This window comes from Sturnus vulgaris, chromosome 18, assembly GCF_052056855.1.
Source record: "Sturnus vulgaris isolate bStuVul1 chromosome 18, bStuVul1.hap1, whole genome shotgun sequence".
NCBI classification, from domain to species: Eukaryota; Metazoa; Chordata; class Aves; order Passeriformes; family Sturnidae; genus Sturnus; species Sturnus vulgaris.
In genome coordinates, this window is record NC_142260.1 from 9,421,880 (window position 1) to 9,438,249 (window position 16,370).

The 16,370-nt window shown below is 47.8% G+C and overlaps 1 protein-coding gene across 1 annotated transcript in view; it reads left to right on the forward strand.

The window, feature by feature from the left end:
- MICAL2 (microtubule associated monooxygenase, calponin and LIM domain containing 2) overlaps nucleotides 1-16,370 on the forward strand; it is a 116,580-nt gene that overhangs the window by 84,970 nt on the left and 15,240 nt on the right. The window contains exons 26-30 of the mRNA XM_088175745.1: nucleotides 1,529-1,718; nucleotides 4,531-4,703; nucleotides 6,512-6,586; nucleotides 10,076-10,173; nucleotides 11,821-13,123. Coding sequence (XP_088031871.1) covers nucleotides 1,529-1,718; nucleotides 4,531-4,703; nucleotides 6,512-6,586; nucleotides 10,076-10,173; nucleotides 11,821-13,123 — 1,839 coding nt within the window. The remainder of the gene's footprint in view (nucleotides 1-1,528; nucleotides 1,719-4,530; nucleotides 4,704-6,511; nucleotides 6,587-10,075; nucleotides 10,174-11,820; nucleotides 13,124-16,370) is intronic.

Consider the following 16,370-nt stretch of genomic DNA (forward strand, 5'->3'; position numbering starts at 1 on the left):
CTTGCTCTGATTTTCAAGTAAAATGCACCATCTTTTAAGGAGAAAGTTGGGTGGAAAGACTTGGGGTTTGCAAATTGGCTCAAAACACTGATTTCTACTTAGCTGCTGGAGCCCACAGCATCCTTGGGTGGGTGGCCTGGCTGGCCAAACTAGAACTCAGACATAAAAATCAGAGGCATGAATTTCTTCCCATGTGTCCCAGAGGAAATGAAACCTGTGCAGTCAGGAAACACTGCACAGGTTTCTGTGCCTGCTGTGGTGCTGTTGAGCTGGCTGTAGGGGCTGAGCATGTTCTAGGTGAAAACTCCTGCAAGGAGAAGGAGGTGAGTGCACTCCTGCAATAAATGGAGGCACTAAAGTTAAATAGGAGTTTAATTGATGTTAACTAGATGGTTTGCTCCAGAGAAAATAAGCCAAGTTTGATTTTTTCCCCACTTACACAGGTGTAATTTAGAAGCACCAGTGTTGAGTTGGATGCAGTAAAAGCACCACACATGGGCAGTGAACCAAGCACAGCCACTCTCCTGGAGCTTGCCATTTGTACTTTCTGTACCTAGCCCCAGGAAACTCTGCAGCTGATATGTTTGTGTTTGCTTGGATGGGAGTTTGTGGGTGGATGGGGCTGCTCAGAAATGAAGGATCTCCCAGAGAGAGAGATGATCTCCTGTCTCCCTCACCTGGGGTGAATGAGGAAAACATGCTTTTATTCTTTATTGTCCCTGCCTACATGTGAAGTTCAGTGCTGTTCATCTGCTGGGATGCTGCTGCTTTTTGCTGTGTATTTGCTGTGTGCAATCAAAAATAACCTGAAGGGTCTGTGTTTATTTTGCTCACTCCCTCTGTCCTAAACTGACCAGTGTGAGGCTGAAGGTACAGCCACCTGAGCAAGGTTGGCTCATCTGCCTCCTGCCACACACACAGGTCTGTATGGGGCTGGAAAAGATCCCACAAACCCCTACAGGTGTGGCTGGCACGTGTGGCACTGCTGCCACCAGCCTGGTGCCCATCCTGCTGCACCAGGACCTGCAGCTGCAGCAGCTGAGGCTGCCCCTGAAGGTTCCAGGCTGCTCCTGAAAGGTTCCAGGCTGCCCCTGAAGGGTTCCAGGCTGCCCCTGAAGGTTCTAGGCTGCCCCTGAAGGGTTCTAGGCTGCTTCTGAAGGGTTCCAGGCTGCTCCTGAAGGGTTCCAGGCTGCTCCTGAAGGTTCTAGGCTGCTCCTGAAGGGTTCCAGGCTGCCCCTGAAGGGTTCCAGGCTGTTCCTGAAGGTTCCAGACTGCCCCTGAAGGGTTCCAGGCTGTTCCTGAAGGTTCCAGGCTGCTCCTGAAGGGTTCCAGGCTGCCCCTGAAGGTTCCTTCTCTCTGGCTGCCAGCTGAGGAGCCCTGGCAGGGCTGTGCTGGGCTGCAGGGGTGTTTGTGCTGTGCCAGGCTGTCTCGGCAGAACCCAGCCAAGGAGCACTGCAGTGCGGGGGTGAGGTTCCCCACGGACTCCCTGCCCCCCTGACAGGCTGCTGTCCCCTTTGTGCCTCCCCAGGCTGCTGGCTGCCCGTGGCTGACGAGCCCACGTCCCCCAAGAAGGCGAGGAGCACGGCGGAGCAGCAGGAGCTGGAGCTGGAGCGCTGGCTGTGCCCCGAGTGGGTCCCCGTCAGGGTCATCCCCGAGGAGGAGATGGCCGAGCACAACCTCCTGGCTGTCCGGGTCATGGTGGCCAGTGATGCCAGCAGGTACCTCAAACACACCTGAGAGCAGCTTGGCTTTCTCTGCAATGCTAGGGAGAATCATAACAAAATACAGGACTGGGTGTATGTACAACTAGAGGGGGGAAGAACCAAAAAAAAACCTCCCATGAATGCTTAGAATAACAATTGTTCTTAACCACAGCCATAAATCCCCACAATGAATCACTTTGCAGGAAATCTTCAGACATTCCCATCCCACACAGGGGCCTGAATCACAGGGATGAGCATTGCTGTGATCAGCTTGGGTTCAGCTCTTGGAAAGGACAGTTTTTGGTACGCAGGGATTTGGGCAGTGGGCGTGTTGTGGCAAAAGGTGCATCCTGTGATGTGGCCACCTCCCACCCTGGACCTCTCCTGGGTTTTGGGAGCCTGCCCATCCCTAAGAAATCTGAAATCTGATGAACCTTGGGGAGCTGTCAGAGGAAGCCCAATTTCTGCACACTCATTAGAATATGTTTGCTTTTGGGCAGGGTTCTGTGGCAGTTCATTCCATCCAAAGATTAGATTGGTATCCCCTGAGTGAAGCACTTTTCCTTACAGACAACTAAAACGTGAGAGGGGGAGTGAAAAAACAAAAAGCAAAAAAGGCAAACCCAAGAGCCCAAGTGTTGCAAACACTGCTGCTCTGCAGGGGAAGCTCATTCAGGTTCCTGACACCCTGTGTGCAGCTTTTGGAGAGCAGCCTGGCTCTGACAAATGCAACTTTCTGCTGTTCCCTGGGGTGGATGCAAATGGGGCTTGTGCTCTTACAGGGAAGGATGAGCCTGTCCATGAGGAAATGGAGAACACAGGGAAGGGTTCCCTGCCTGTTTGACAGCTCCCCAGCAGAGCATGTGCTCACACCCCTGCTAACACCCTGCAGCTCGGGCTGCCCTCATCCATTGCCCTGCTCTGAGGGATCAGCTCCTTTCCCTGTGCTGGTCCAGGCAGTGATGGTTGCCCTGGTCTGAAGGATCAGCTCCTTTCCCTGTGCTGGTCCAGGCAGTGATGGTTGCCCTGGTCTGAGGGATCAGCTCCTTTCCTGCCCTGGACAGCAGAGCCTGTCTCCAGCAGGACTGGGGTGGCACAGGAGGTGACAGCACAGCAGGGCCAGCCCCTGCCTGAAAGGGGGACGAGAGGAACATCAAGTGACAAATGGCACTGCTGAGCTGGCTGCTGTGCCACTGGGAGGGTGACCAGCTCAGTGACACAGCTTTGCAGTTCAGCCTTTAGGTACTGTAAGCAGTGACCCCCCTTCCAGCAGAGATGAGAGGAGAAACCTCATGCTATAGCACTTACCTCCTTGCTGGCCAAGGAAAACACACGTTTTGCTCTTTAAAACAGAAAGATATCAATCAATGTTAATGGCAGGGCTTTTTCTTTTTCTTTGGTGTGGCGTTCTGCCCGATCTCAGCGTGGTGTCTCTCCATCCACACAGGGTCTCAGCTATCAAAGCCTTCATATATTTATATTTTTATATATATGTCTATATCTATCTGCTTGAAAGTCAGCTTAAAAAGTGTGTTTTAGCATGAAATTCAAGGCCACTCTGATTCAGCCTGCTGAGAGAGCAGTGTACCTGGAGAGGTGTTCCCTTCCCTGCTGTCCTGCTGCCCTGGCCTCCCAGGACTGCTGGTTTGATCTGGGTGAAGCTGGGGGCCAGGACTGCTGGGTGCTACCCAAATGTGAGGCTTTATAGGACCTGCAGCCTCTCCTTTACCTCTTCTTCCTGCTGGGCTGTGACAACAAAGCTCTGCTTTCTGCTGTGTGAGCACAGAGCAGCGTTCTCCGGCTGCCCCAACGGGACTGCTCACGGTGTGAGCTGCTCTGGGCTGGAGGCACAGCTATTAGTCACCACAGCAAACCTAAGAATTAGCTTGGCAGTATTGTTTGCATGCAAAAGAGGCCGAGTTGGGTCCTGCTGCACTCATTCACGGCACTGGGAATGTGGTCACATCAGAAGGGCTGATGGTGTCTGCTCCCTACAGACTTGAGAGATGAAAGGAGTGCCTGATTATTAGAAAAAGGGCTAATAATCACCTCAAACCGTTGTTGTGCCCTGGGGCAAGGTCAGGACGTGCATGTCATCCACACGTGTGTTTGTGTGGAGTGTTTTTAATTTCATTTACACAGGGGATGCCATAATCTGCCTCTGTGATCAGCTCGGGTGCCTCCCTGCACTGCTCAGTGTTCCATGGGCTGGCTCCTAGGAATGAGAAGTTTGTTTCCTTCTTTCCTGCAGACACCTTTTGCACATTTGAAGGCTGCTGAGGCAGCTTCACTCATTCCTCTCTCTCCAGACTTATGCTTACAGTTTTCTGCAGCTTCTGGACTCAGCTTTGCTTGCTGGGCTATCCTCATGTCTCTCCTCCAGGCTTCCTTCTCTTCTTATTTTCAAAGATCTGCGGGAAAAAGATGAAAAGTGCAGAGTTTTGACCCTCGTGCATTGTGTGCAGGCCAATCCCAATATTGCAAATATTGAGGTAATTCCTTTACCTCATCTGCTGTACAGCCTTGCAGCTGCTATGTGAGCAGGGAGGGGTTTCACCCCAGCACCTTGATTCCAGGTGAATATCATGGCTGTGGGTGCAAATCCAGAGTCTGATAGGAATGGGGATAGCTCAGCTGAGTGGCACCTACAGCAAATCATAATAACAGTGGTGAAGGAGGGAAAACGAGGCCATCAGCTCTGGCTGCCAAGCAGCTCTTCCTCTGAGACACCCACACTGGTGCCAGTGCTGTGCTGGTGCTTGCTGCACCCCCTGAAATGTCCCATCACTGGAAATGTCCCCCTTGCATGCTGCCCTTTTGCCCGCAGCTCAGAGCTGGAGTCTGATGTCACCGGGGACTCCTGGAACTCGGAGGTGGGCGAGGGGCAGAGCTGGCTGCCCGAGCCCCCCGCCTGCTCCAGCCCCATCCACAGGTGGGCATCGCTCATCAGGAGCCCCGTGCTGCCCGAGGACAGCCCCAGGACATCCAAAGTCGCCGATGGTAAGCACTGTCCTGACCTGGGCGTGCAGGCAGCACTGGGGGAGACTTTTCCAAGTGGAGGGTGTTCTACATGTTGTCTTTTTGGGGGGTTTTCTGCCTTTTTGGTGCTGTAACTCAAGCACCATTTGCATGGTGCAGGGTAACCTGGAGGAGCTGTGCCTCGTGCTTGGCTTGCAGGGGTGGGATGAATTTCCATTGGGAAAAGGTTAGGGTGGTATTAGGCAATGCAGTATCTGCAGCACTGCCTGGGCAAGGGTGAGTCTGGGAGTCACCAGAGAGCTCTGCTTGTGACAATTTGGGTTTCCACAGGGAGCTGATGAAGGGCTTTGTAGGCAGGGAAAGCACAGGGAGGAAAGGATATAGCTAGCAGGGAAGTGGGGAGAGGCTTGGGAGCAATCTCTTAGGAACAAACTTTTCTGGAGCTGGTCAGAACTAAAAGATCTGCTAAAAGCAGCCAAAGACATGGTTCTGCAGAAAATAAAAGGCCACCAGCATTTGTTTCTTCCCATCTCCCACCACCCCCACATCCATATATGCATTTTTAATCCAAGCAGAAAATAAGGGGTTTTATACAGCAATTCAAATCAACTTTTGAATAACAGAGCCCTTGTTGAAGGCAGAGACAGCAGCAGACCCCAAAACGTGCCCAGCAGAGTGTGGCTCCATGTAGCCACTAAAGGATTTCATCCTTTTTCTCCTTGCTGTTACACTGCCACCATCCCTGGCTGCTGAGGTGGTGGCCCTGGCACCATCCCATTCCTTGGGTGGGTTTGGGATCAGTGAGGGTTCCCCATCCCAGCCCTTGTGTTGTTTTGGGATCACTGGGTGTTCCTGATCCCCTCCATCCCCTCTGTTTTTGGGATCACTGGGTGTTCCTGATCCCCTCCATCCCCTGTGTGTGTTTTTGGGATCACTGCGTGTTCCTGATCCCCTCCATGCCCGGTGTGTGTTTGGGATCACTGGGTGTTCCTGATCCCCTCCATGCCCTGTGGGTTTGGGATCACTGGGTGTTCCTGATCCCCTCCATGCCCTGTGTGTGTTTTTGGGATCACTGGGTGTTCCTGATCCCCTCCATGCCCTGTGTGTGTGTTTGGGATCACTGGGTGTTCCTGATCCCCTCCATGCCCTGTGTTTTTGGGATCACTGGGTGTTCCTGATCCCCTCCGTGCCCTGTGTGTGTGTGTTTGGGATCACTGGGTGTTCCTGATCCCCTCCATGCCCTGTGTGTGTTTTTGGGATCACTGGGTGTTCCTGATCCCCTCCATGCCCTGTGTGTGTGTTTTTGGGATCACTGGGTGTTCCTGATCCCCTCCATGCCCTGTGTGTGTGTTTTGGGGATCACTGGGTGTTCCTGATCCCCTCCATGCCCTGTGTGTGTGTTTTTGGGATCACTGGGTGTTCCTGATCCCCTCCATGCCCTGTGTGTGTGTTTGGGATCACTGGGTGTTCCTGATCCCCTCCATGCCCTGTGTGTGTTTTTGGGATCACTGGGTGTTCCTGATCCCCTCCATGCCCTGTGTGTGTGTTTGGGATCACTGGGTGTTCCTGATCCCCTCCATGCCCTGTGTGTGTTTTTGGGATCACTGGGTGTTCCTGATCCCCTCCATGCCCGGTGTGTGTGTTTTTGGGATCACTGGGTGTTCCTGATCCCCTCCGTGCCCGCGGTGAGCGCTGCCCTCTCCCGGTGCAGGCTGCTGGGGAAGCTGAGCCCTTTCCCTCTGCTCCTCCTCTCTGCTGTTCCCCAGCTCCTCTTTGGCTCTCTGTGTTTGCTGCTTTAGCTGACCCGTGTCCCTTCTGTTCCTGCTCAGCACTCCAGAGAGCCAACAGCTTCCAGTCCACAGCGTTAAATAAGTGCCAGAACTGGAGGAGAAGGATCCAAACGAGTGAGTAGAGCCTGAGAAGTGATTGTATCTTCTATTCATGCTCTTTCCCTGTCTTTTAGTTGTCTGTTTTCCCTCCTTTCCTTTAGAATTTTTACATTTTTGAGTCACTAGTTGAGAAAACAGAGATCTGAAGCACACCAAAGGTTTATTTCCATTTTCTTACCTTCATAAAATCAAACTGCCCTTCTGTGTGACTGTTCTCTGTGTAGCTGTACCCATCAGCAGGTGGTGTCCACTTTAATTCTCCAGGTGGGAGCACACACCCCTGGCCCAGTGCTGCATATTTCCTCTCTAGCCCTGCCTGCAGTGATTGCTTTCCTCAGGTGGGACCCTGGCTCTGGCCTGATGTCACTCATTAGAAATGCTCCTGGTGCCTGATGACACACTCCCACACTGCTCTGTCACCTCTTTTCTGCTGGAAAACCCCACAAGGTGATATTTTTGGGTTGGGGAAAGGGAGAAAGACAATCCCAACAGGTGAGATGGTGAAAATAAGTGTTAGTGGGTGAAAATGAGTGTTAGTGGTTCTTGCCCTGCAGCAGTTTACCTTGGTTTGGGAATCACACAGGATTTCCCTGTGGGAATCACACAGGAATGCAGTGATTTGATAGAGATTGAGAGTGCCACACTTGAGAGTGCCACAGTGTGAGAGTGTCACAGATTGAGTGCCACACTTGAGAGTGCCACAGTGTGAGAGAGTCACAGACTGAGAGTCACACTTGAGAATGGCACAATTTAATAGTGTCACAGTGTGAGAGTGTCACAGCTTGAGAGTGCCACAATATCTGAGCACCATCACATTGGCCCTTGATGTGAGAAAAGGATTTGTAAAGGATTTTTTAAAAGTTTACATACAAATATACAAAAGTGTAAACTTTCAAACAAGCTTTAAAAATCCCTTACAAATCCATTTCTCACATCTGGGAGTGATGGTGACAGCTGCTCTTTAACCCTCTGCAATGAGAGGCATTTCTGCTGCTGCTCAGAGAAGTTATGGCTCAACTTCTGAAACCATAGGGTGTCTGTGCCCATGAGTGGACCAGTGCTCAGAGGCATTTCAGGTTGCTTGCTTTGAATGCCCAGGAAATCTTTGGGATTATTTGAGAGTACCCACTGTGGGATGAATTTTTATATCTCAAATGATGAGATAAGATGCATTTCCTCTTTCTGGCATCAGCCTTGCCTTCAATCCAGGTGCACATGAGCAGTGTCACTGCCCACCCACCCACAGTCCCCTGGAGTGCCTCCCATTGGGATAACTCAGTAAATGTCAGTGGAACACACTCAGGGCTGTTTCGTGGTGCTGAGGGGACAAAGCTGTGTCCCTGGAGAGGCAGCTGTGGCAGACAGGACAGGCTGGGATGCCCTGCACCCCCAGCCACCAGGCTGTGCCATGCCCTGACACTGGGTGTGCCACCCAGGGGAGAGCTCCCCACGCCTGCCATGGGAGGGTCCCAAAGTCTCCTGGCATCCCTGCCAGCCTTGGCTCTGCCTCTTGGGTACTGTGAACACACAGACATCAGAGTTTGGCTCCACCAAAGGCTTGGGTTTAAAGTCTTGCCTTAATTGATCTCAGTTTTGAGAAGATCAGTCAATAATGATTCTCCATCCAGGTTTGTGGGGGGGGTAAGAAAGATTGTTAGACAGGAAAGCAGAGGAGACTAGAGGGGGTGTCACTCTTAATTTTGACTGATTTCCAGCTTGTTCTCAGCAAGGGCATTACTTAATGGTTTGCCAATTAATTTTTCCATCATTTTGTTAGAATCTTCCACGTGCCTCAAGGGCTCTAGAGGGAGCCAGAAGCCTTTGAGAGGGAAGCAATGTGCTGCATGAGTCTGCCTGAACCTCAAGTATGCTGTTAAAATGAGGTGTAAAGCACAGTCAGCATACACTGGGAGCAGAATAAAAGCTTTTTTTTTACTCTCTGGAGGAAGAGTGTAAGCCATGGTTTCTATATTTAATCCAATTTGATTACAGGAATTCATATGATCATCAGTCACACGAAAAAAACCTCCATCTCCTTTTCAGACATATTTCCCCAAACACATATGTTTCATAAACAGCACGGGGTAGGCAGCCAAGGAGAGGAAATCAGTGTCACAGCTATATTGGCTGAAAGGCTCAGAGCAGGATATTACCTTTCAAAACCTTTAATCCCCATTGCACGGCCACAGGGAACACCGTGCTCTTAATTTATCTTGGATTTTGGGCCAAGCAGATCCTGATAGTGCCCTAGGGAACTTTTTGTTGTTTTTTTTTGTTGTGGTTTTTTTTTGTTTATTTTTTGTTTGTTTGTTTGTTTGTTTTTAAAATCCTGGTTCGAAAGCAGAGCTGAAAATACAGGTTCAGCGTTTTGGTGGGAATGAAAATGTGTTTTCCCTGTGAGAGATGGGGAGCTGTGGCTTTGTGTGGAGCAGTGTTCTCACACGTGCAGGTCCCTCCTTGTGAGCCTGTCTTGTGCAGGTGGTGGTGGTGCCTTTTTTATCCTAATTGTGGATCCTCCAGAATATAAAGATCAGCCTGGTTGCCATCCCTGCAGGAGCTCCTTGGCAGCTCCAGCACAATGTGTCCCTCCAGTCTTGATCAAAGAAAAAATATAACATAAAAAAACATAACAAGTTGCATCAAGGTTGGGTACAAATAGGTGAGACACAGAGGGAAGGGGACTCAGCCTCCCTCCCTGGCTTTGCTGAAGTCCCCATGCAGGAACTGTTCTCTCTCTCCCTGGAGTGTTGCTCTTGTCTTTCTGCACCTTGTAATCCCCAGCAGAGGAACCAAAGTTTGCATGGACCTTGAAACTAATGGTTGAGTTTGGGAGTTAATAATTGAGCTGTGAATATACTTGTCATGTTATAGCTGGACATGATAATATCTTGGATCAGGGATACTTTTGTTTGTCCAAAGATTATTTATTGTGTAGAATTTCCACACAAATAGTGGAAAGTTCTCCTGCCTCCCTTCAGGTGCCTCCTTCAGTAATTAATTACCTTGCCTGATCCTTGGAGAGCCCCATGGTGCTGCCTGTTGTCCTGGCTTGGGAGACTTTTTTCTGTCCTTGCTGCCTGCAGGTGGATGCATTTCCCATGTTTTCCCTGTTTGGATGGACAGCCCTCTCAGAAGTCATCCATTTCCTTCATTTCTTGGAACTACCCAAAGTTCAAAAGTCACAGGTTGTTTTGACTGCCTGAAAGCCCTCTGAAGAGGGCTGCTTCTCCAGACAGTTTCCTGGAGCTCAAAAGCTGCTTCATTACCTCCAGCCAAGAAGGGGAAGCAGTTCAGGTCCACCCCTGAAAATATCAGCATGTGTTTGGCACAGCACACACACACACATTGAGCGAGGCCACAGCAATGTTGGAGATCACTTCTTCAGCTTAACTCTATCCAGGAGAACAGAGTTCAATCTTCCACTCTTCTTTAATTGCAGACTTCACTTAAGACCAAGTCAATAGCGATGGGAAGGTAAAGGTTGTGTCTTTGTGTCTTTTGCAGGCTTTCCTCTGCTGTCAAGCAGGAAGCCTGGGCTGCAGGGGAAGGACAGCTCAGCCAGCTGCCAGGCTGGTGCTGCAGAGGAGCACTCCCCAACACAGGTGGGAAGGGGAATTGTGCAGGGCAGAATGGCTGGGGCTGCTGCTGGGGCAGTTTCAATAGTTTTGGTCCTCACAGTAACTGCTGAGCTTGGAGTCAGCCCTGTGCTGCTCGTGGGGAAGAGACTTGGATTTGATGTAATCTCTTGGATTTGATGTAATCATTCCCAAATCAAGCAGCTGTGAGACTCAGGCCTCCATCACACAGGGAGTTAGCCACTAATCTGTTGCAGCAGTCATAAAATCACAGATTAGTTCAGGCTGGAAAAGGGCTTCACATCTCCCACTGCTCAGGAGCATCTTCTGTGTCCTGCAGGACCTCGGATTTCCACGGTATTTTTCTGGGTTATTTTTACTTTGAGGTTTTTTAAGGCTGAGGAAGGGTGAGGTGCCATGAGTGCAGCCCTGCAGGAGGATGGTGACTGAGCACCCTGAGCAAAGGGCAGCACATCCCTGCACTCCAGAGGGAGCAGGGACCAGCCCACATCCTCCATCCCTGCACATCTGTCCTCACCCTTGGGTTAAGCATGACTGAAATTGCTTGAGCCCAGGGTCTATGCTGGGAAAAAATCAACTCTTCCACATGCAGAGTGGTGGCTGAGATCCAGGGCAGGACAATAGGGCCAGGAAGGGACATCCCTGGGGAGCAGAGCTGCACCCCTGAGAGCTCCTGCTCTACCAGCACTGCTTAGTGGCCTTTTTCTTACTCTAAAAAGTGAGACTTAAGAGGGTGTTTATTTGTTTATTGTGCTTCTTACATTTTTTTTAATCCGAGATCCTGGCCAGTAGCAATTTCAGCCACTAAACAGAAGTGTGAAACAAAGTGGAAGCATCATTGCCTGACTTCTGATGCTTCTGGGAAATGAAAATCAGACAGATTAATGGCTTCACCCCTGTGAATTTGGGTATCTGGCACATAAGTGGAAGCAGGAATTCAATCTTCACACCATCCATTATCACATAGCACTGATGATAAAATGCCTCCCTTTTAAGAAGGAAGGAAGAACTCTAGTTTTGTATGGCTACATAAAGTGTACATACATTTATCCCTGTTACTATTTTGGTGGCTGAAATAATGAATTTAAACCTTTATCAAAGGAAAAATAATCACAAGAGGGAACCAATTGAATTGTTTAAAACTACCATCTTAGATATGATAATTTTTTCTTGGTCACTTCTTCCATTCCTACCTGTGCTGCATAAACATGCAATATTAGAAAAACATTTGGAGAGGATGGATACTGGTCTCTTTTGCTTGCTCAAAACTCTAAGGTGGTGCAGCTAGAACACACACAGGAGAATAGAGCAGATCTGCTCTTGTCTGTTTTCCTGGAGATAGGACTGTTTCTTTCTAAAGAAAATATTAAAGGCAATTCATAAAGATATGGCAGATTCTAAGCATGAATAACATTATTTTTAGACTATTAAAATTTCCAGTAGTATTAGATCTCTATTTCTAGAGAAATATTAGCCCTTTAGGGAGAAAAGCTTTTCTCACATTATCATCTACATGTGTATTTGTATATAAATTAAATATTATGTTCACTACTATTATGTTAAGATTAAAACGGATTGGAATATTTTATGAAATAGAAGCTACACAAAGCAGTGTTTTTATATCCCTAAAATATTTTTTTATGCACTTCACAGTTGACTTCTTACAAGAAGCCACCAGAAATTGCAAGAAGACATTTCAAACCCTGCAGCCCAGTATTTCAAAGAAAAGAAGGAGGCAGGGAGATGCCTGAAGACACACATTGCTATGTTCCCCATTGCTCTCTTCAGAGCAGCACCACAGGTCCTGCAGGGACCTCTCTTGGCAATGGGACACTGGCTGCTGATTTGTATGAGCCTGAAGACACAGACAGTGACAGTGGGACACAGCCAGCCCGGGGCTGGAAGGGAGAACCACGGAAATGCATCTCTGAACCTGAGCACTTCAACAGGAAGAGCCGAGCGCTGTCATTGCTGGATTTGAAAGAGAAAGATGGCAAAAATAGCAGAAACCCAGAAGGAAAGCTTGAGCAAGAATTAAAGGAGGCAAAACAGAGGCTGGGGCTTCGTAGTGGACAGCAGCCCTTGTCTGGCCCGAGCAGGACAGCCCCAGGGAATGGGAATGGTGGAGCCCCGAGTGCTCCAGAGGAAAAGGATGCTGGCTGGAGAAGAGAAGTGTTCCAACACTCTGCTCGTCCTGGGCCTCTCTCACTTGCAGGTGCTGCTCCACCAACTTCATCATCAGACACAAAGCATGCTCTGAGGATTCCAGATGTGGTTTCCAGGGAGCATGCAGCTGGGCAGCCAAAATCCCCACTGAAGCTCATAGCCAATGCTATCAAAAGGTCCCTTTGGGAGCCTCTAACCTCATCTCCAGAAGCACTAAAGCAGGACTCAGACAGCAAAGTCAAAGCCTCTTCAGAACACTCCTTCTGGTTCCCCAGCACTCCTGGGTATTCCCTAAGCCAAAGGAACAGGAACAACAATAACACTCAGTCACAGGATCCTCGAGTAAGGGAGTGGGCAGGAAAAGATGTAGGAGATAGGAGCCCTTCCCCAAATCTGTCTCATGCTTCTGTGGGCTCTGAAGGGATATCTCTAAGGGATCACAGGGAAGAGGTGTCCTTCACACCCTACAGGCCTTCCAAGACAACCCATATACCTCAGAAACCAGCTTGCACTAGGATGGAGGAAGTCCCAGGACTCCTAGAAAAGTTCACCTTTGAAGACCGTCCTCTAGGGACCCCCATGGATGAAGTCTGTAAGAAAAAATCCACTCTTCTTTCATCTCCAGAGCCCAGGAGCTCCCTCAAGGGTAATCTGGATGTCTCTGCACAAAAAGGGTCACTCTTCAATAGACTGAGAAGCAAAGCTCGTGAAAGGGAACAGAATTCCTTGATGTTATCTCTGCCTGTCCTTAAGGACCATTCTCCAGAAAGGTTGTGTTACCCTTTCACAGGTGAGGACCCTGGTGGAATTACTTTGTAATTATTATTATTATTGTTATTATTATTATTAGTAGTAGTATTGTTATTATTATTATTGTTATTATTATTATCATCATCATTACTACTGTGTAACTGCACTTAACCTTTAAAAGACCTGTGTGTGACCATGCAGGCACACATCTATACTGCTTTGTGCTATGGTTAATTTCTAGTCATTTTCTACATAAGGAGACTTAATAAATACATTTTGTGGCTGAAATTTAAGAGTTGCTACAGATTAAAAGGAACTGAGTGGTTCTGCAAGCAGAAGCAGCTTGCTGGACCCAAACTTGGTTGGCTGCTGGCTGCTCCTGGGACATGTTTGGGTCAGGCAATTGTCCTCAAGAGGTGGAAGGGGTGGCAAGGCAGAGTGGGATGCTGGGCAGAGCAGCTTCTGCAGTGACAGAGCTGTGGAAGGGGAACTGGAGCAGGCAAGCAGAAGGACAAGCACCAAAACCTCTGATTTTTGCAGTGCAGGGTACATTTGTTTTCTCTCCCATGAGGAACCTGAGGCTGAAGCAATATGGTTGCAGCAGCAAGAAGCTGTGCTCTGTGTTTGTGCTTCCTCAGCAGGTGTCTCCTCAGCTCTGCTCCCAGAGTAACTACACTGTGGACATACTTTTGGGAGTTTTGCAGTGTCATTAATATCCCCTTGTTGTTTAATTTGAGAAGAGAGAGCTCCCTATTGACCTCCTCTGACCTATTTGTGAGTCTATCTGGGCAGTGATTAAAAGGCATCAATTTTCTTGTTTGCTTGCAAGAGCAAGGTTAGTATTGAAACTGCAGACAAGAAATATTGATGCCAAACCAAGAGCAATCCGAGTGATCTGAGCATAGGTTCAGAAAGAATTACCACCTGTCTTTCTCTGTGATCCATCTTCCCACTGCAGCAAATCTCAGTTATTTAACTAAATAAGCTATTGAATTTTGTCAACACACCTGCTTGTCTCTTGCTTTATGCAACTGCAACCCAAACTGGAACCCCAGAATCGCTGCTGTGCCTCAGCAATAAAACCTGCATGTGAAATGGGAAGTTATTGAAATATTCCAGTGAGCTGCCAGATCCTTTTGCATCCCCTTCTGCTTTAGAGCTGCCACACACTGTGAGCAGAGAAGAAGATAGAAGATGTAGATGATAGAAGATAGAGGATGTAAGTCACTTGATCTGGAGCTCATTAAAACTGATAGATAACTCTTGATAGATAACATAAAACTGATAAATAACTCCTGGTAGATAACTCCTGATAGATAACTGATAGATAACATAAAACTGATAGATAACTCCTGATAGATAACATAAAACTGATAGATAACTCCTGATAGATAACTCCTGATAGATACCATAAAACTGATAGAATAACTCTTGCTCTGGTTCCTGGGTTTTTTGATTGGATCCATGGAGCATCCTTTACCCAACAACTCACAAAACCAGGCATTGCCATTGAGGCAGAAGATGCTCAGGGCTGCACTGAAGCCACAGAGAGTTGCTGGTTCACACTTCTCTCTGTGTTCTTAAATGGGGAACTCTTTTCAGAGTCTGTACCTCATCACTGCCCATCATCTAAGCCAACCCGACTTGCTCTGTACTAAATGCATTACAATAATTGGTATGTTGTGCTCATACTGAAATGGGAAAAGTTCTTGCAAGGTTTGAGTAATGCTATATTTTATTTATGCTGAAAATATTTTGAAAAGACATGCTGGTGTAACATGTTGCATTCCTCTGCTCTGTGCAAGCCAAAAGAGAAATTATTAAATTATCACAGTTATTGAATATAGGCAATGCAAAGTCTGTTTAGAAAAAGGAAAATTAAATTCTAATCTAGCCATTTGCCCAGTAATCTGTTATCTTCAATGTTTCAACATTGTAGCTCTCTGAAGTTTTTAAAACATTCATATTTGAGAAAATCTGTATATAGTAAAATTAGAAAAGAGCTGAGTCCTGCTTGGCTTTCAAAAATGGCATTTCTGTCTCATGCAGGCACTTGCTTGGCAAACTTTAGGCATGAAGTGATGACAAGCTTTAGCCCACACTTGTTGTTATTTTCCTCTCTTGAAATTTACTGCAAATTTCAGAAAATTTCTTTAATGAAAAGAAAAATACTCCCAGCACCTTGCAGAAGCCAATTTAATGAGACTCCTCCTAATCCTCCTCTTGGCTCTTTGCAGCAGGGCTTTCCTGTCCTGAGTGGGGTCCCACTTGCTCTGTGCAGGTATGGTTGGGATTGCATTGCACTGGTGTTTCCTCCCTCCGTGGCTTGTGGCTCCAGAGAATGAGCTGGGTGACAAAAATTCATGGGCTTGAGATGAGCCTGGGCCAGCTCATGGCACAGAAATCCCCTGGGGAGTAGCCAAATACTTAGAAACCACTTCTGATATTTAATTTATTCTAGACAAAGCTCACTGGATTAATGGGGGCTCATGCAAACTTTTCAGGGAGAGACTGGTTTAAAAAAAAGAAATCCAAAGTTTGCCTGTAGAATATACAACTGCCCACAAATAACCACACTGGACTTCCCAAGTGCTATTCCAGATTTTTGATTTACTGCACAAATATCTTTAAGGCTTTTTTGTCCTCTGATGCTTCCTTTATGTCCCAACCTGCAGTAAAACTCCCCCCAAAAAACCGATCAATAGAATTGTTCAATCAGATAGATACCTGTTCTCTCCTAAGCCTACTTGCCCTTTTAAAATTCAATAAAATGCCAAAGTGCCATGTTAATTACTGATACTTTTAGCAGAATAAGCGGTTCAGCTGATGAGAAAATGTAATGTGCTGTGAACTCAGCTGATTTTATGCACCCTTAGATTGAGAAGGGGTTGCTTGCAAATGTTTCAGGTTCCCATTACTGCCTTGTTGTGCCCCAGAAAGCCTGTGTGTTTGAAGTGTTCAGCTCAGTGAGGACACTGCTCCTGCACTCATTTGGTATTTTAGAAGGGGAACTGAGGCACTAGAAGATCAATTACATGTGTAAATTGATTTTACACACGTGAGAAATCTGTGTGTAAATGTGAGATGTGAAAACAAGTAGCCAAGCCCTGTCTTTCTGCTGGTCATTCTACTGGATTTCCACTGGCCATTCTTTCCATTTCCTGCCAGCTTCCATCTGGTTTTGGACACCAAGAGATAGATAAGTGTAACTTTATCTCTCTCTCTTGTGAAACACTGACATTCTTACAGTGGCCATGATTAACTCCCATGACTTTACAAAAACATGC